Genomic DNA, 20,338 nt, shown 5'->3' with positions numbered 1-20,338 from the left:
TTTGAATGACTAAAACATCACCGATAATATTTTTTTTTAATGAAAATGCTCAGAATTGAAGAAATTGTACCTTCTCTCATTTCTAACTATCAGAAAGCCTGAAAGAACAGCCTGATTGGGCAGGGAGCTTGACTGGCAGCTCTTTGAAACACTCTTGTGGTCGTTGCCAGGTAACAAGGTAAACAATAGGCCATGTCATTGATGAGGAGATAAACAATGGGCCACATGTCATTCTGAGCCTAAATAGTATGCCTCAACACACTTTCTCTGCAAAATGTCAACAGTGCTGATCATGGACCGTTTGGATATCAGACAAACAACAGAAATACAAAATTGCATTTGTTTTGTAACTAACTGCAGAATACAGTTCACTAATACACTTCACAATAATTAGTAAAGCCTGAGTCACCTTAGAAGCTTAGACATAAGAGCATGTACATGAACACAGGATACAAAAAGTGTACTGGACAATGTATTGGTGCCTCTGCATTAGCATTATAGATGACAATATGTTCAGAACTGTATGTTTTGATCAGACATTTATTTGATCATTTGCAGTAGGTCAGAATAGCTGAAATATTGATCTACATGAACAGATGAGAAATAATGGTGAGACATCATTTACAGAAAGAAAAGAGCCATAGGCCTAATGTAGGCATCCGGTCACCCTACAGTGTGCAGGATCCATTGATTCGTACAATTTGTGACACTCATGTCCCGTCTGAATGCTTGAAAAAATATACATACAAAGTAACAAAATCTGATATCATATCACATAAAAGTGATTTACTTAGGCTTTAGGAAATGCAACCAACTACAGAGATTGATGGGGAGGAGAGGAGGATCCATGTACCACGCTTCAATCATGCAAGCTTCAGTCACCCACTTGGCTTCAGTCGCCCCCAAGATTGAAGCGGGAGACCAATCCAGTTATGGCCTCCTTGCCAGACCTCTCACACTGGACAGACAGGGGTCCTGGGATGGACAGCTCGCACAGCTTCCCCACCTCTGGCACTGGATCAAGGGTGACCTCGTTAAAAATAGATCCAGGATCCCATCTACATAAAGTAATGTTCTTGAAAAGAGAAATGTTTGTTAAATGGGCAGTGAATTTAATTTCCTTTCATTTACTGTTATGATGCAAGCAATTTGTTGTAGTGTTGATGTGATTTTTTAAAAAGTACTCAATATGAAATATGCAATATTTGGTCATGCACCTTTTCTTTCTTGTTTTGGATTTGGATTTTTTTGTGTGCCTGAAATGCTCAATTGATGCAGATTTTTTAAATGAATAACTGCGACTCTGCTAGGTCTGTCTTCCTAGGCTTCACAGCATATCCCCCCTTTACCTTGGGAAAGCTGATTATGTATCACAGCATTCCTGCTGTGGCGGTTGCCTGGGAAGCTGTGCAGACAGAGTAGTGGAAAGACAGAGGGAGATGGAAAATAATAATACCATCCTCCTCCTACTCATCATGACACAAGCTACATCCACTGTAAGACAACAACCCATACATTAGAATGGCAAAATATAATTTTCAAAGGTCAATTACAAATTATGGTGGAAAATAAGTATTTGGTCAATAACAAAAGTTTATCTCAATACTTTGTTATATACCCTTTTATATGCCCTTTTCTGTAAGTCTTCACAAGGTTTTCACACACTGTTGCTGGTATTTTGGCCCATTCCTCCATGCAGATCTCCTCTAGAGCAGTGATGTTTTGGGGCTGTTGCTGGGCAACACGGACTTTCAACTCCCTCCAAAGATGTTCTATGGGGTTGAGATCTGGAGACTGGCTAGGCCACTCCAGGACCTTGAAATGCTTCTTACGAAGCCACTCCTTCGTTGCCCGGGCGGTGTGTTTGGGATCATTGTCATGCTGAAAGACCCAGCCACGTTTCATCTTCAATGCCCTTGCTGATGGTAGGCTTTGTTAATTTGGTCCCAGCTCTCTGCAGGTCATTCACTAGGTCCCCCCGTGTGGTTCTGGGATTTTTGCTCACCGTTCTTGTGATCATTTTGACCCCACGGGGTGAGATCTTGCATGGAGCCCCCAGATCGAGGGAGATTATCAGTGGTCTTGTATGTCTTCCATTTCCTAATAATTGCTCCCACAGTTGATTTCTTCAAACCAAGCTGCTTACCTATTGCAGATTCAGTCTTTCCAGCCTGGTGCATGTCTACAATTTTGTTTTTTGACAGCTCTTTGGTCTTGGCCATAGTGGAGTTTGGAGTGTGACTGTTTGGGATTGTGGACAGGTGTCTTTTATACTGATAACAAGTTCAAACAGGTGCTGTCATGTACTGTCATGTTGTGTCTTGTCTCTGTCCTTTCCCTTCACCCTGTCTCCCTCTGCTGGTCGTTGTTAGGTTACCTTTTCTCCCCCGCTTTCCCCCAGCTGTTCCTTGTCTCCTCTAACTACCCATTCACCCCGTTTCCCACCTGTTCCCTTTTTCCCTCTGATTAGGTCCCTATATCTCTCTCTGTTTCTGTTCCTGTCCTTGTCGGATTCTTGTTTGTTGTGTTTCATGCCTGAGCCAGACTATCGTCATGTTTGCTGTAACCTTGTCCTGTCCTGTCGGAATCTGCCGGTCTATCTGAGCCTACCTATGTTTGGTTATTAAAGAAGCTCTGTTCAAGTTAGTTCGCTTTTGGGTCCTCATTCACTCACCATAACAGAAGAATCCGACCAAGAATGGACCCAGCGACTTCGGATCCTCTCCATTCAGCCGTCGGGATCCAGGGAGCGATGCTAGGCAGACACGAGCAGGAAGTGTCTGCTGCTCGACATGCCGTTGAGACCCTGGCCACCCAAGTCTCCAACCTCACAGAACAGGTTCACCATCTCCGCCTCGATCCACCGGCCACTTCCAGGGCTTTCGAATCTCCGGAGCCCAGAATCAATAACCCGCCGTGTTACTCTGGGGAGCCCACTGAATGCCGCTCGTTCCTCACCCAGTGTGATATTGTGTTTTCTCTCCAGCCCAACACTTACTCCAGGAGCACTGCTCGTGTCGCCTACGTCATATCTCTCCTTATTGGACGGGCTCGTGAGTGGGGCACGGCAATCTGGGAGGCAAGGGCTGAGTGTACTAACCAGTATCAAGACTTTAAGGAGGAGATGATACGGGTTTTTGATCGATCTGTTTTTGGGGAGGAGGCTTCCAGGGCCCTGTCTTCCCTATGTCAAGGCAATCGATCCATAACAGACTACTCTATTGAGTTTCGCACTCTTGCTGTCTCCAGTGGCTGGAACGAGCCGGCCTTGCTCGCTCGTCTTCTGGAGGGTTTCCGCGCAGAGGTAAAGGATGAGATTCTCTCCCGGGAGGTTCCTTCCAGCGTGGATTCCTTGATTGAACTCGCTATTCGCATTGAGCGACGGGTTGATCTTCGTCGCCTCCCTCTCCGCATCACTACCATCTTCCTCTGCCGGCTCGGGTGCTGAGCCCATGCAGCTGGGAGGTATCCGCATCTCGACTAAGGAGAGGGAACGGAGAATCACCAACCGCCTCTGTCTCTATTGCGGTTCCGCTGGTCATTTTGTCACTTCATGTCCAGTAAAAGGCCAGAGCTCGTCAGTAAGCGGAGGGCTACTGGTGAGCGCTACTACTCCTGTCTCTCCTTCAAGATCCTGCACTACCTTGTCGGTCCATCTACGCTGGACCGGTTTGTCAGCTTCCTGCAGTGCCTTAATAGACTCTGGGGCGGAGGGCTGTTTTATGGACGAGACCTGGGCTCGGGAACATGACATTCCTCTCAGACAGTTAAAGGAGCCCACGGCCTTGTTCGCCCTGGATGGTAGTCCTCTCCCCAGGATTCAGCGTGAGACGCTACCTTTAACCCTCACTGTTTCTGGTAATCATAGTGAAACCATTTCTTTTTTAATTTTTCGTTCACCTTTTACACCTGTTGTTTTGGGCCATCCCTGGCTAGTTTGTCATAATCCTTCCATTAATTGGTCTAGTAATTCTATCCTCTCCTGGAACGTCTCTTGTCATGTGAAATGTTTAATGTCTGCTATCCCTCCTGTTTCCTCTGTCTCTTCTTCACAGGAGGAGCCTGGTGATTTGACAGGGGTGCCGGAGGAATATCACGATCTGCGCACGGTGTTCAGTCGGTCCAGGGCCACCTCTCTTCCTCCACACCGGTCGTATGATTGTAGTATTGATCTCCTTCCGGGAACCACCCCCCCCCGGGGTAGACTATACTCTCTGTCGGCCTACCGAACGTAAGGCTCTCGAAGATTATTTGTCTGTAGCTCTTGACGCCGGTACCATAGTCCCCTCCTCCTCTCCCGCCGGAGCGGGGTTTTTTTTGTCAAGAAGAAGGACGGGTCTCTGCGCCCCTGCATAGATTATCGAGGGCTGAATGACATAACAGTGAAGAATCGTTATCCGCTTCCTCTTATGTCTTCAGCCTTCGAGATCCTGCAGGGAGCCAGGTTTTTCACTAAGTTGGACCTTCGTAACGCTTACCATCTCGTGCGCATCAGGGAGGGGGACGAGTGGAAGACGGCGTTTAACACTCCGTTAGGGCACTTTGAATACCGGGTTCTTCCTTTCGGCCTCGCTAACGCTCCAGCTGTCTTTCAGGCATTAGTCAATGATGTCCTGAGAGACATGCTGAACATCTTTGTTTTCGTTTACCTTGACGATATCCTGATTTTTTCACCGTCACTCCAGATTCATGTTCAGCACGTTCGACGTGTCCTCCAGCGCCTTTTAGAGAATTGTCTTTTTGTGAAGGCTGAGAAGTGCACTTTTCATGCCTCCTCCGTCACATTTCTCGGTTCTGTTATTTCCGCTGAAGGCATTAAGATGGATCCCGCTAAGGTCCAAGCTGTCATTGATTGGCCCGTCCCTAAGTCACGCGTCGAGCTGCAGCGCTTTCTCGGCTTCGCGAACTTCTATCGTCGTTTCATCCGTAATTTCGGTCAGGTGGCAGCTCCTCTCACAGCCCTTACTTCTGTCAAGACGTGCTTTAAGTGGTCCGTTTCCGCCCAGGGAGCTTTTGATCTCCTCAAGAATCGTTTTACATCCGCTCCTATCCTTGTTACACCTGACGTCTCTAGACAGTTCGTTGTCGAGGTTGACGCGTCAGAGGTGGGCGTGGGAGCCATCCTTTCTCAGCGCTCCCTCTCTGACGACAAGGTCCACCCATGCGCGTATTTTTCTCATCGCCTGTCGCCGTCGGAACGTAACTATGATGTGGGTAACCGCGAACTGCTCGCCATCCGGTTAGCCCTAGGCGAATGGCGACAGTGGTTGGAGGGGGCGACCGTTCCTTTTGTCGTTTGGACTGACCATAGGAACCTTGAGTACATCCGTTCTGCCAAACGACTTAATGCGCGTCAGGCGCGTTGGGCGCTGTTTTTCGCTCGTTTCGAGTTCGTGATTTCTTATCGTCCGGGCTCTAAGAACACCAAGCCTGATGCTTTGTCTCGTCTCTTCAGTTCTTCAGTAGCCTCCACTGACCCCGAGGGGATTCTCCCTGAGGGGCGTGTTGTCGGGTTGACTGTCTGGGGAATTGAGAGGCAGGTAAAACAAGCGCTCACTCACACTCCGTCGCCGCGCGCTTGTCCTAGGAACCTTCTTTTCGTTCCCGTTCCTACTCGTCTGGCCGTTCTTCAGTGGGCTCACTCTGCCAAGTTAGCCGGCCACCCTGGCGTTCGGGGTACGCTTGCTTCCATTCGCCAGCGTTTTTGGTGGCCCACCCGGGAGCATGACACGCGTCGTTTCGTGGCTGCTTGTTCGGTCTGCGCGCAGACTAAGTCCGGTAACTCTCCTCCTGCCGGCCGTCTCAGGCCGCTTCCTATTCCCTCTCGACCGTGGTCTCACATCGCCTTAGATTTTGTCACCGGACTGACTTCGTCAGCGGGGAAGACTGTTATTCTTACGGTTGTCGATAGGTTCTCTAAGGCGGCTCATTTCATTCCCCTTGCTAAGCTTCCTTCTGCTAAAGAGACGGCACAAATCATCATCGAGAATGTTTTCAGAATTCATGGCCTTCCGTCAGACGTAGTTTCGGACAGAGGTCCGCAATTCACGTCTCAATTTTGGAGGGAGTTTTGCCGTTTGATTGGGGCTTCCGTCAGTCTCTCTTCCGGCTTTCACCCCCAGTCTAACGGTCAAGCAGAACGGGCCAATCAGACTATTGGTCGCATCTTACGCAGTCTTTCTTTTCGTAACCCTGCGTCTTGGTCAGAACAGCTCCCCTGGGCAGAATACGCCCACAACTCGCTTCCTTCGTCTGCGACCGGGCTATCTCCTTTTCAGAGTAGCCTCGGGTACCAGCCTCCGCTGTTCTCATCTCAGTTCGCCGAGTCCAGCGTCCCCTCCGCTCAGGCTTTTGTCCAACGTTGCGAGCGCACCTGGAAGAGGGTCAGGTCTGCACTTTGCCGTTATAGGACGCAGACTGTGAGGGCTGCTAATAAGCGTAGAACTAAGAGTCCTAGATATTGTCGCGGTCAGAGAGTTTGGCTCTCCACTCAGAACCTTCCCCTTAAGACGGCTTCTCGCAAGTTGACCCCGCGGTTCATTGGTCCGTTCCGTATTTCTCGGGTCATTAATCCTGTCGCAGTTCGACTTCTTCTTCCGCGATACCTTCGTCGCGTCCACCCGGTCTTCCATGTCTCCTGCATCAAGCCCGTCCTTCGCGCCCCCGCTCGTCTTCCCCCCCCCCCCCCATCCTTGTCGAGGGCGCACCCATCTACAGGGTCCGTAGAATTTTGGACATGCGTCCTCGGGGCCGTGGTCACCAGTACCTCGTAGATTGGGAGGGGTACGGTCCTGAGGAGAGGAGTTGGGTTCCCTCTCGGGACGTGCTGGACCGTGCGCTGATCGAGGATTTCCTCCGTTGCCGCCAGGTTTCCTCCTCGAGTGCGCCAGGAGGCGCTCGGTGAGTGGGGGGGTACTGTCATGTACTGTCATGTTGTGTCTTGTCTCTGTCCTTTCCCTTCACCCTGTCTCCCTCTGCTGGTCGTTGTTAGGTTACCTTTTCTCCCCCGCTTTCCCCCAGCTGTTCCTTGTCTCCTCTAACTACCCATTCACCCCGTTTCCCACCTGTTCCCTTTTTCCCTCTGATTAGGTCCCTATATCTCTCTCTGTTTCTGTTCCTGTCCTTGTCAGATTCTTGTTTGTTGTGTTTCATGCCTGAGCCAGACTATCGTCATGTTTGCTGTAACCTTGTCCTGTCCTGTCGGAATCTGCCGGTCTATCTGAGCCTACCTATGTTTGGTTATTAAAGAAGCTCTGTTTAAGTTAGTTCGCTTTTGGGTCCTCATTCACTCACCATAACAGGTGCCATTAATACAGGTAACGAGTGGAGGACAGAGGAGCCTCTTAAAGAAGAAGTCTGTGAGAGCCAGAAATCTTGCTTGTTTGTAGGTGACCAAATACTTATTTTCCACCATAATTTGCAAATAAATTCATAGAAAATCCTACAATGTGATTTTCTGGATTTTTTTTCTCTAAATTTGTCTGTCATAGTTGAAGTGTACCTATGATGAAAATTACAGGCCTCTCTCATCGTTTTAAGTGGGATAACTTGTACAATTTGTGGCTGACTAAATACTTTTTTACCCCACTGTATTTCTCAAATGATTGCCTCGCCTGGTTCACCAACTACTTGTCTGATAGAGATCAATGTGGCAAATCGTTGTCCGGACCTATGGCAGTCTCTATGGGCATGCCACGGTGTTCAATTCTCGGGCCGACTCTCTTCTCTGTATACATCAATGATGTCGCTTTTGCTGATGGTGATTCTCTGATCCACCTCTTCGCAGACAACATCATTCTGTATACTTCTGGCCCTTCTTTGGACACTGTTTTAACTAACCTCCAGACAAGCTTCAATGCCATACAACTCTCCTTCCGTGGCTTCCAACTGCTCTTAATTGCAATGAAAACTGAAGTTGAACAGGCTAGTAATCGGGGTTGCAACAATTTCGGCAGATCATTTTAGTAATAGAGGGTCCAGAGTGTCTAGCCCGGCTGATTTGTAGGGGTCCAGATTTTGCAGCTCTTTCAGAACATCAGCTATCTGGATTTGGGTGAAGGAGAAATGGGGAGGCTTGGGCGAGTTGCTGTGGGGTGTGCAGGGCTGTTGATCGGGGTAGGGGTAGCCAGGTGGAAAGCATGGTCAGCTGTAGAAAAATGCTTATTGAAATTCTCAGTTATAGTGTATTTATCAGTGGTGACAGTGTTTCCTAGTCTCAGTGCAGTGGGCAGCTGGGAGGAGGTGCTCTTATTCTCCATGGACTTTACAGTGTCCCAGAACTTTTTTGAGTATGTGCTACAGGATGCAAATTTCTGCTTGAAAACGTTAGCCTTAGCTTTCCTAACTGCTTGTGTATACTGGTTCCTAACATCCCTGAAAAGTTGCATATCACGGGGGATATTTGATGCTAATGCTGGATTGTGAACCTGGATGACAGGTTATGGAGCAATTGCTGATGCAAATGGACAGTGCCTTCAGAAAGTATTCACACCCCTTGACTTTTTCCACATTTTGTTGTGTTACAGCCTGAATATAAAAATGATTGCATTTAGATTTGTTTGTCACTGACCTACACACAATACCTCTTAATGTCAAAGTTGAGCTTTCTTTTTAGACATTTTTACAAATTATTTAAAAATGAAAAGTTTTCAACCCCTTTGTTATGGCAAGCCTAAATAAGTTCAGTAGTAAAAATGTGCTTAACAAGCCAAATAACCAGTTGCATGGAATCTGTGTGCTGTAATAGCGTTTAACATCATTTTTTAATGACTATCTCATCTCTGTACCCTACACATACAATTATCTCAAATCAAATGATTGTATTTGGCGCAGGTGACAAATAAAGATTGATTTGATATCTGTAAGGTCCTTCAGTCAAGCAGTACATTTCAAACACAGTTTAAACCACAAAGACTAGGGAGGTTTTCCAATGCCTCGCAAAGAAGGGCACCTATTGGGTAAACATAAAAAAGCATACATTGAATATCCCTTTGAGCATGCTGAAGTTATTAATTAAACTTTGGCTGGTGTATCAATACACCCAGTCACTGCAAAGATAAGTACATCCTTCCTAACTCAGTTGCCAGAGAGGAAGGAACACTCAGGGATTTCACCATGAGGCCAACAGTGACTTTAAAACAGTTACAGACTTTAATGGCTGTGATAGGAGAAAACTGAGGATAGATCAACAACATTGTAAATACTCCACAATACTACTCTAATTGACAGAGTGAAAAGATGGAAAGCCTGTACAGAATACAAGTATACATCATGTTTGCATTAAGGCACTAAAGTAATACTGCAAAAATGTGCCAAAGCAATTCACTTTTTGTCCTGAATACAAAGTGTTATGTTTCTGGAAAATCTCTTCATATTTTCAAGCATAGTGGTGGCTGCATCATGTCATGGGTATGCTTGTAATTGTTAAGAACTGGGGAGTTTTTCAGGATAAAAAAAAAGAGCTAAGCACAGGCAAAATCCAAGAGGAAAACCTGGTTCAGTCTTCTTTCCACCAGACACTGGGAGATTAATTCACCTTTCACCAGGTCAATAACCTAAATCACAAGGCCAAATCTACACTGGAGTAGCTTACCAAGAAGACAGTGAATGTTCCTGAGTGGCCGAGTTACAGTTTTGACTTAAATCTACTTGAAAATCTATGGCAAGACCTGATTATGATTGTCTAGCAATGATCAACAACCAATGTGACAGACCTTGAATAATCTTTTAAAGAGTAATGTGCAAATGTTGCACAATCCAGGTGTGGAAAGCGCTTAGAGACTTACCCAGAATGACTCACAGCTGTAACCACTGCCAAAGTATTCACTCAGGGTTGTGAATACTTACGTAAATGAGATATTTCTGTATTTCAAGAAATCATTTTTAATAAATTTGGAAAAACTTCTAAAAACATGTTTTCACATTGTCATTATGGGCTATTGTGTGTAAAAAAAATGTTTATTTTTTTTTAAAATTCAGCCTGTAACACAACAAAATCTGGAATAAGTCAGGGGTATGAATGCTTTCTGAAGACACTGTAACTATATGTAGTATGTGTGTAGGATCTTAATTTGAGACAGTTTGCTAGAGCAGGAAAATAATCATGCAGCAACAGGAAATGTGAGTTATTATGTGAATTATAATTAATGGCCATTTTTGTAGGGGTTAATACATTTTTTTGTAAGGGAAATCAAGTCGGTGGAAAATACAAACTTCAGAAGCCTTTTTAAACCTCAAATATACACTACAAGTTTTACATTTCCTGCATTGCATGAAAGTTCTTCTGCAACAGGGTGATCAAATTAAGATCCTACATCTGTATGTATTAAAGTGAGCCTATTCCATTGGTGGTAGACACTTATTACGAGGAAAGCGCATGATAGCCATTAGCCACCCCTCATTAACTCAATAATAGAGTTAATGTGCATTCCATCTCTACAACATTCTTCTACTATAACAGGGTTTCCTGATCCTTGGGTATTACTGACTGTGACCGGTCAGCTGACACCAATTTAATCAGTTCCCAAGTGCTAATCTTACTGAAGTTTAATCGGTGGGTATTCTAAGCTGAAAAGGGCAGATAGCTTGTATGTGTCTGGTACAATAAAGTAAAGGGGTAACACTGTCAATCACAGCTTAAGTATTTGACAGACAAGTCTTTCTGATGCAGTGTGCACAGTGCAGGAAGGTTGTTGTAGGGATAAGTGTTTTAGCATAAACCAATTACATTGAGGCACTAATATACTGTAAATATGCTGTGGGCTGATAACTCTAACCGTATCCCCCTTGATTCTTGCTAATGAAAAGCGTGAAAATCTCAGCGGTAGGCAGGAGACTGCATTTGGAGCAGCAGAAGCACATGGTTCAGATAATTGGCCAACATATTTATCCCCAGTGTTCCCCTCTCAAGGCCAGAGAACTTGGACTTTCTGTTGTTTACCCTTTTCCAAATGACCGGCGACCCTGTTCTCTGTGCTTTGCCGTTTAACCCTAAGCTCTCTCTCACTCTCACTCTCACTCTCACTCTCACTCTCACTCTCTATCACTCACTCAGCTCTTTTTCCAGTCCCCCCCACCACACACATCCAGTAAGTCATATTTCATCCAGTCATCCTTTTGACTCTACTCTCTCTATTCCCCCCCAGTCGACGCTTTTCTCTCATTAATGTGTCTACTGTGGGAACGTGGTATCATCAAGAATAGAGGGCGTTACCAATTCTGAATCTCTTTCTAGAGTTTTACAGTCTGTAGAATTGTGGGGTTTTGTTTGACTAGCTTGGGTGCCAGTCTGTTTTGGCTTTAGCTAACTAGTCACTGTCTTGCCTTGGCATGCATGAACACACATGAACGTTGGTCATTTCCTGCAAGAGGAGGCAACTTGGCACTTGTTTGCACATCCCTCACCTCAAGTGTGGGTCATCATTCACAATCAATAAGTGTCAAATAACAAAGCATCAGCATTGGTGTCTCTGCTCTAAATCTCTACAGCCAGACCCTACGATGGATAACACATGTACATTAGCAACTTGGCATATCACTTTAGAATGCAGAATATCACTTTGTGTGCATTTGCGGGAGTCCGACATACGTCGGTCAAACAAACCTTTTTGGGTGGGAAATCGATAGGTTTGCTAGGGACGAATCAATGAGATTTACAGGAGATTATTAACATTGACGCCCACCACTTAGTGTCGCAAGTGCATTATCGATCCTGATGTAGAGCAGCCGTTCAAAAGTGTTTGTCCTGTCCTCCCACATCAAGCACGAGTCAAGTGACCCATCTAACACTTGTTATGTACACTATGTCTTGTTTAACAAACGCCTGGTATTTCGACATTAGGATGTGCTCTATGGCAGATAAAGGATGTTTGAGTTGGGATTCATTTATTCATCTGGAAATTACGCTAGACCTCACTGAAAACCAGACCCTAGTTAAAAAAGGTGAAATCCGTCAAAAATGAACACTGAACTGAGCCAGAGGCAGGTGACCCTGATGTTTCAACATGTCATGGCCAATGAGGATTTAAAAAAAAAAAAACAAGCCTTGTTTGTCAAAGCAGGGAGGAAGATTCAAATTGAGGAAAGAAAAATCAACATAATTGTTTAGACCTTCAAACATATTACCCACTTGGCACAGATGTCAATTCAACGTCTATTCCACATTGGTTCAATGACATTACGTGGAAACAACGTTGATTCAACCAGTGTGTGCCCAGTGGGTAGAGACGTTAGAGACATATTAGAGACGTAACATATAGTCATGTCACACATCCAGTAAGTCTCACAACTGGATTCACTCTGTCACATATTCATTGTTAAATATTTCATCCTGCCATTCTTTTGACTCTATTTTGGATGAATTTCCTGTCTTTTGTGAATGAGAAGGTGTGGTACACTACGTGATAACAATCTTAGATCCAGATGAATTCGAAGCATTGGGTCTAGGTGGAATCTTTCACCCCCCAAAAAATGCCATCTGCAATCTGACACCTGAGCTGAAACAACAGGAGGAGTTGTCACTCTGAAAGAATAGGAGAAGGGCTTTTTTGCTTCTTATCTCAATAGGATCACGAAAAGTCTTCTCTCCCAGGTGAATGTCTCGCATTCCATCACCATGACTGACTGGTCTGAAAACTTTACATATGAAAAGAACACCACATAAGAAGAATCAACCCAGTGACAGGAAGTTGTTTTTTCAGCCCCCAATCCGGAATTTCGCAACCCATGGACTCGAGAATATCAGATAAGGTCTCCCTGTCTCTCACAGCGTATGTAGCAAGAGACAATAATATTATTCACTGAGCAGTCCCCCTTTAGGTCCAAGAATGTTGCCAAGAAAGACAGAAATGTGTAACAGCAGCTTTATATTGAATTTGAGCAAATTACATTAAGGCTGCTTTAAATTAGATAGTGCAGTTAACAAGGAGGAGGCACATATGTAGTATCTATAGAAACACTGAAGTGCCTCAGATGAAATAAAATAGCATAATGGTTTGTTTGTCAGTGTGTTTTCTAAGGGTTATTGGAGAGTAAACGTTGCGGTCATTGCTTAAAATTCACATGACTTATATTACATCTAAAAAAGGGCTATATATTGAAAATGTGTTGGCGTATATCTGAGTTAAACCTGTTTTGACACTGATAGGACTCAGACAACTTGAAGAGAACAACTGTCTAGCACCAGGTTTGAGATAGTATACTCAAAACTCAAGACAAGAGAGGATCTCTACTCCAGGGGTGGCCAACACTTCCTGGAGAGATACTGGATAGGCAGGTTATTGATCCAGCCCTGCCCTAATACACCAGTATCAGCTCTTTATCGAGACCTAAAGAGCAGCTGATTAGTAAAAATCAGGAGTGTAGGGAAGGTCTGGAACAAAAGCCTGCACACCCAGCAGCTCTCCAGGAGCAGGGTTGACCACTCCTGTTCTACTTCAACACACCAATTGCTGTAGTTATTACTGGACATAAGGACAACATGAAAAAAAAAGTGAATCTAAGCCTGACAATGGTCTCTTTTAACAGTTTATTTACAGCTATTTATCCTGGGATTTGGTGGAATCTTTTCCAGCCAAAACTAATCTAGCCTGGTCTGTCCCATAAATTACTTTTATGATTTGCTAAATGAAAATAAGGGGATTAAGCCCAGGGGAAAACACAAATCTGTAAGTCTGCTCATGTAAAAATAGATAATTTTCACGCCCTGACCTCAGAAAGCCGTTTTATTTCTCTATTTGGTTAGGTCAGGGTGTGATGTGGGGTGGGCATTCTATGTTTTGTTTTCTATGTTTCTTTATTTCTATGTTTTGGCCGGGTATGGTTCTCAATCAGGGACAGCTGCCTATCGTTGTCTCTGATTGGGAATCATACTTTGGTAGCCCTTTTTCCCTCCTTCAGGGTGGGTAGTTAACTTTGTTTGTGGTATTTTGCCCTGTAAGCTTCACGGTTGTTTTCTCGTTTGTTGTTTTGTTGGCGACATTTTTATAATAAAAGGAAAATGTACGCTCACCACGCTGCACCTTGGTCCACTTCTTTCAATGGCCGTGACAATACTAGAGATTTAGTCATTTCCATGTAAAAGGACCCATGAGCACTAACGTGAAGTTCACAGGTTCATGTAAAAATGGTTGTCAAATGAAAGTGTCAATATATATATTTTTTAATTAAGGCATATTTATATTTTCAACCATTTCCCATCACAAAAATTGGGAATAAGCAAAGGCTTTGATTTCTGGTCAAACATATGGAAAAGTTTTTTTTAAAAGGTATTAGAAACACATCAAAAAACAATACTGTTGAAAAATCCTTGCCAACTCATTTCATCATGTACTTTTTGATCTTTTTTTCTGCCTTCTCTAAGTTTTTCAGAAACATTGCATTCTGCCTTGAAATTCCTTTACCTAATGAGGGACGATAATGAATGTTCACAGATGTAACAAGTAAAGGTAGACCTATCAATTAGTTATACTCAACTGTACTATACTGTTCTCTACTGTACTGTATTGTGAAGGCAATGTGTCATGTCATAGCTGACACCATTGTTTCTGCAGACATCATTGAATCTTAATTCAGAGCAGATATTTAACATTGTTTTCGGAAAACTTGGGCACATAAAATACGGATTTTTTTTTTTTTACTCAACTTTGCATCTTCACATTTCTTCCAGTAAATGTGTTTTTGTAAAACAAAATGTGTAAATTGTTAAAAGTAGTCCTTGTGTATAGAGTAGTGTGCTTTGCTAAACTTTGAAATCAATGGTTTTTGTTTGGCATACATTTTAAGTGAGATTCCATTACCTTGGAATTGCCAATTTTCCTATACCCACAGTATCTAGAAGTGTTTGCACCAACCAACAAGTTTGCACTTGTTTTTGTTAAGTTGGGAATAAAACACACAGAAAAAAGCCTAATCCTAAAACTCTTAATTTAAACTTGACCTTGCATTAAACTGTCTTTCACCCTTGTTTTATCTTTATGTTCATTAAAAAAAAGTATTCCCTCATATACTTGCCAAAACATTTGCTTGCCAGAATTTTTCGAGCTAAATAAGTTGATTGCAATTCAACCAACAGAGCAGCCGTGATTTGTGAGATATGATGTTATTGGACTAACACCAATAAGTGTTACAGAGTAGACACAACTGACCTCCCCCTGGGTGATATAATTGGATATTCAGGCCTAAAATCAATGTAGCATTATTTACTCTCCACACATTCAATAACAGAGGATGCCTAAATGGCTAACAAGTGCTGTATTGACATTGTTCTTGAATCATATGTGGCACCACGTGTCAAATGTTAAAGTGTTCAAATTGATTTCTAATTCATTTCTAGCAAATACTGATATATGGTTAATTCTCAAAAGGTTCGATTTCGCCTAGTGAAAACGGGATTGTGAAAACAGCAATGAGAAAGCTGCCCTCCTTGGTTGGAGAGGACATATAATTCGGGGAATAGACGATTTATGCTTGAGAGGCCAGCATTTTGACAGACTCTGGAGCCAAATGCCAAGGCTGGACAGTGTCCTTGTCGTACCATAGACATAGCTGATTAGAACTAATGCCGTAGACACAGCCACGGAGCTATTTAGGCAGATTAGTAAAATATACGCTAAACAACACTAAATCAACAAAATCCAAGTCATGATAGAAGAGAAACAAATCTCAAAGTTATTTGTTTACCAGCTTGGATGCTGCTCACTGTCATATAAGGCCATATATCAGGACCTTCTTGTTGTAACACCTGATGGAAGGTGGTTTAAGGTTCCACAAGTCAAACGGACACTGTGTTCTTTCGACAGGGGTCTAAAGAACATATAAAAGATTGAAAAACTAAAACGGTAATAAAGGCATGGTCTGGTCATCCAACCAACTGAACACCTTTCCAAAATCAGAATAATTGTGATATCAAAACAAAACCTTCAAAATATTCAATCACTTCCAAGAAACGGGGAGGTGTTTGACATTTGACCAACTTCTTTTCAATGTACATTGATACTTCCTTTTAACATTTGAAACAGAGGTGTTAAAGGCATTCCAGGTAGGGTTAGAGTGCACAGGTTGATGGGTAAAACACTCTCACAAATGGAGCCGAGGGAAATTCCGCCCAGAACTTGACTCCACATGTTTCGAGAAAGAAAGAAATGTTTCCATTTCTCAAATACATTGCTTCCGTTAAAAAATGTATGTTACCTTTGTGTTGTTCTCTTTGCTTCTTAATACGCAACGGCAGCACGAGCCAAGAGTTTACCGTTTCGGCATTGCAATTCAAATTGAGATACCGCATAAACCAGACACAAAGAAAGGACATACAGACAGAATATGTAGATTTCCACTTGAAGACCTTATGATACCTAATTCCGAGTTCCACCGTACCTTCTCCGAGTTGATACAAAAAAAAAAACAATTTCATCATGCACCTGGTAGTCTATGGTGCTTCTACTATAAAATCCTTCAGTCATGTGTGTGCCCTATACCTATCTGGTTTGCTGTTGTAGTTCTTCCCCACTACACCAAGTGAGACCTTTTAGTGAGCATTCATTTAGCAGACACTCTTAATGGGTAAAGGCCAGATGAGCCTTGTGCGGCTGGCTGGTTTCACTGTTTTTACAACACATGCAGTCTGTTAGAGGCCACTGGGTAAACTCACAGGGTTCAGAGTGGCAAATGCTTTAGTTGTCCTCTGTCAACAGATTCTCAAAGAGGAAAACGTGCCAGAGGCTAAAACACAGGGCTGGTCATTAGACTGATGCCACAAATTGAGTTTGATGGACTTATCATGCACACCTAACCTTTATTTATTTTTATTTTTTTTAACCTTTATTTAACTAGGCAAGTCAGTTAAGAACAAATTCTTATTTTCAATGACAGCCTAGGGTGGGTTAACTGCCTTGTTCAGGGGCAGAACAACAGATTTGTACCTTGGCAGCTCAGGGATTCAAACTTGCAACCTTTCGGTTACTAGTCCAACACTCTAACCACTAGGCTACCCTGCTACCCTAACAAGTCCTATAAGTGCCTAGTGGAGTGGAGGTCAGTGCTACTTTTCAGGACAACAAATCTGTTTTATTTCCCTCTTTTGCTTTTCTCTGCATTGAAAGAGGACACCATTCACTGAGAGTATCATCTCAATGCTAAGGCTATCTGGTAAGGTCTATTAATATCCATGAACAATAATAATAATAATACCTTGGCATCTCTTCAGCTAAGTATGTCAAACCAGGAATAACATGCTTCCAGAAAATGGGAGCCGAAAAAGCTTTCTCCTCAAATGCATTGAAATAATATGTAACAGCTGCACAACAAAACAAAACCCATGATGGACCCTTGACACAATAAAATTACCCTGAAATGCAGACGGCTGCAATTGAGAACCTGGCAAGAGCTTTAGAGAACAATAGCTTCCATTGAATCAAAACAGCAGCAAACGTCACTGAACCACTGTCATATGAGAAGGTCAATACATTCACCAATTTGAGATGGGTCTTCCAATCAAATTAGCTATTTACTTGCATTAAATAATTGCGTTCATTTTATCAAGAACCTTGTTACGTTGTTATTAACACTCAGTTATTTAATTCTCTAAGACATTGAGGATCACAATTATACTCATAAACCAATGATCCTTGTTATTTGCAGTGGTAATTCCATATGTATTTTTAGAAGTCTGTGTTATAGTGGAAACAGAGGGAACATGTCTAAGAAGTCAATGATGACAAATTAATTCAATTCAAACAATGTACTGAAGAGGAACACTAATTGCCATAGACACAAACCAGGATAATTGGGGTGTGAGCCTTAAGCAAGGGTCCTTCCAGGAGCTACCGTTTCTTCAAGCTGTTGTGTGAGGCCAGTCAAAGAAAAGGAACAGTCAGCTATTCTTACTCAAAGATGAACAATAACTAAATGATTGTCTAGTATGATGACGTCTGTTCATTACAGAAACAAAATATAAGAAAATCATGTCAGCATTTTATAGTTCAATTTACATCCATTTTAGTAGGCTACCCAAAAAGGAAAAATCATTCTTCATCATAAATGATAAAACATGTCAGACTTTATAGTGGCTCACTGTAGAAGGTAGTGAATGAAAAAAGGGAATAGACATTGTTACCACCAATTCCATTTCACCTACATCTAATATGACTGAATTCATCTGGCAAGCGGAACATGTTCTTTCCTCTAAATCACAGTTTATAAAGGAAACGACTGCTAAATATGTCTAATATTATAATGTTTTAACCAGAGACACTGTCTATCTCTCTGACTGCACTTAAAAATCAAGAAATGTAGAGCAGAATAAAATAGATACCAGAATTGTCCATCCATTTTGGTTAGAATGGAAATGTGTACCTGGCTGCCCAACAACCCCAGACAAATGCCTAACCAGATCAGACACTTCCACAATCTGCTAACAATCTGGTGTGTTTTCAAACTAGCGGGAGTCCCAGACAGCTAGCACTCTGGCCAGATCAGAGGGTCTCCTACTGCAGGTGGTTGTCCACAGAGGAGCCAGGGGGACAAGGGGCAGTCCCTGCTCCATGGGGGACCCCGTCTGTCATCACCACCATCTGGACTGGAGACCCACTTTGGCACAACACAGGACCAGATTTGGTCTCCTCTTTCCCAGTGGTGGCTAATGTACCAAGACAGTTTAGACATGGAACAGGCAATGGACAGTCTGAAAGCAGTTCTGGAACGCCTGTGGGTTAATTAGGTACAAATAAACTATAGACTATTGCATTTAATTTGAAGTTTGATGTGTAATGTTTCATGTGTAAGGAGTGATGATGCAGCTTTAGTTTAGGCCTATAGTCATAGTGTTTCTGTTCAGAAAATGAAAAGTATTATTTTGGTTAGAAATAGCCTTAAAACTAACGCAGTGACAGGGACAAACATTGCAGAGCTCTATGTATATATATAAAGTCCTTAAGCAGGTGTTCAGAAAATTAGGCTAAATAGCTCTCAATTGTAGGCTATTAATTTGCATTTTTTTAAAGTTTAAAGTTTATATAAGTTTGTCTACTGATCAATAGAGATAAATACTATTGAAATCATGTGACACGTCTTCGGAATTAAGCTACATGATGTGGATGTCTCCTTTAAAAAAAATGTTTGGCAGACTTTCCCCCCGACCAATAAACAGGTTACTGTGTTATATCCAGTAGAAGAAGCATTGTCATTTAGAATTCCGTGTCAAACATTCCGTTTAAGTAGCCTAGGCTAACCTAGTACTAATTCCCACATTTTACCAAATTCCCCACAAGCAAAGTCGGTCTCACACCTACCTTTCTTGTGCGCTGTCAGTGTCACGCAGCAGCCCATGCAGAACAAGGCAGCAATAACTATTCCAGTTTCAGGTCGCATTGTTTCCAAAATGTGTTATATTCAATGAAATTAGAGAATAAATGTATCCATAGTCTTGGGCGAACCCCTTTATGTGATGTATCTACCCCCACTTTACGTCCAGGGGAGGTAAGAGGTGTAGTCTATTTGGGTGGGACTTCGTTGAACTGGCACTCTCTCTTTTCCCGGTGATTGGTCCTCTTCCGTCTCTAGTATCGCAGTCAGAGCAACTTTCAATTGTTTTGACGTCATTTGGAAGGAGTATAGTTCGAAAGCAAAGCAGTCAAGTGCAAAGTTATATCAAGCATGGTCTTTCACAAGCATAGACCATTGGATACGTTATCTCAAATAGGCCTATCCCTGGCTGAAATAACATTTTATTAGGTTGATATGTTCATATTGCAAGTAGGATGCATGCCTAGGATTCTTATTGCAAGCTATTGTCTAAACAGGGGTGTATTTTGAATTACATAGGCTACCTACATTAGAAAAGAGGATAATCTCTTATTTCTATTGTCAACTTTATTTCTCAACTCCTAATATTGCGAAAATTGCACTCATTAGAGATAATTACACTCACTGAAGCAGAGTATGTGAGCTCCCACTCATCGCTCCACGTCTTTGCGCACCGCTCCAGTGCTCAACCTCCGTTCCCCACTCCACTAAAAATCGCTCATAGAAGTGCTCATAGAAAAAATGAACTGCTGCTCCAAATTCGTTCCATTATTTTTTTGTTTAAGAGATCATATAACAAACACCCCTTCTACCTTTGTGTCTATGTAACATTTGGTTTGGAAGTAGGTTATCGTAAGAAACGTCAACATTTCAACATGTCATAGGCTATTAAACAAGGACCTACCTGATGATATGTGGCCACTGTGTTTAAAAACAACTTGCTTTTTGTCTAATCTATTGATGATCAGATAATTCAGTTGTAACTGGCTCTGTTGCACTAAGTGGCGCGATGCCCCACACAAATCTAAGCGGGCACAAAGTA

The 20,338-nt window shown here is 42.9% G+C and overlaps 1 protein-coding gene across 2 annotated transcripts in view; it reads right to left on the bottom strand.

Annotated features, from left to right (window-relative positions):
- Positions 1–19,564, bottom strand: part of LOC110489727 (melanoma receptor tyrosine-protein kinase) — a 51,428-nt gene extending 31,864 nt beyond the window's left edge. Inside the window, exon 1 of one of the 2 annotated variants that reach the window (XM_021562519.3) lies at positions 19,284–19,564. In XM_021562519.3, the coding sequence (XP_021418194.2) occupies positions 19,284–19,362 (79 nt within the window). In that variant the 5' untranslated portion in view covers positions 19,363–19,564. The remainder of the gene's footprint in view (positions 1–19,283) is intronic. The other variant, XM_090199419.1, reaches the window with a different exon arrangement.
- Positions 19,565–20,338: the final 774 nt, after the last annotated feature.

The sequence above is a fragment of the Oncorhynchus mykiss genome, chromosome 15 (assembly GCF_057628025.1).
Source record: "Oncorhynchus mykiss isolate SJ-2025 chromosome 15, ASM5762802v1, whole genome shotgun sequence".
Lineage (NCBI taxonomy): Eukaryota > Metazoa > Chordata > Actinopteri > Salmoniformes > Salmonidae > Oncorhynchus > Oncorhynchus mykiss.
This window is presented reverse-complemented; position numbering and strand designations above follow the sequence as displayed.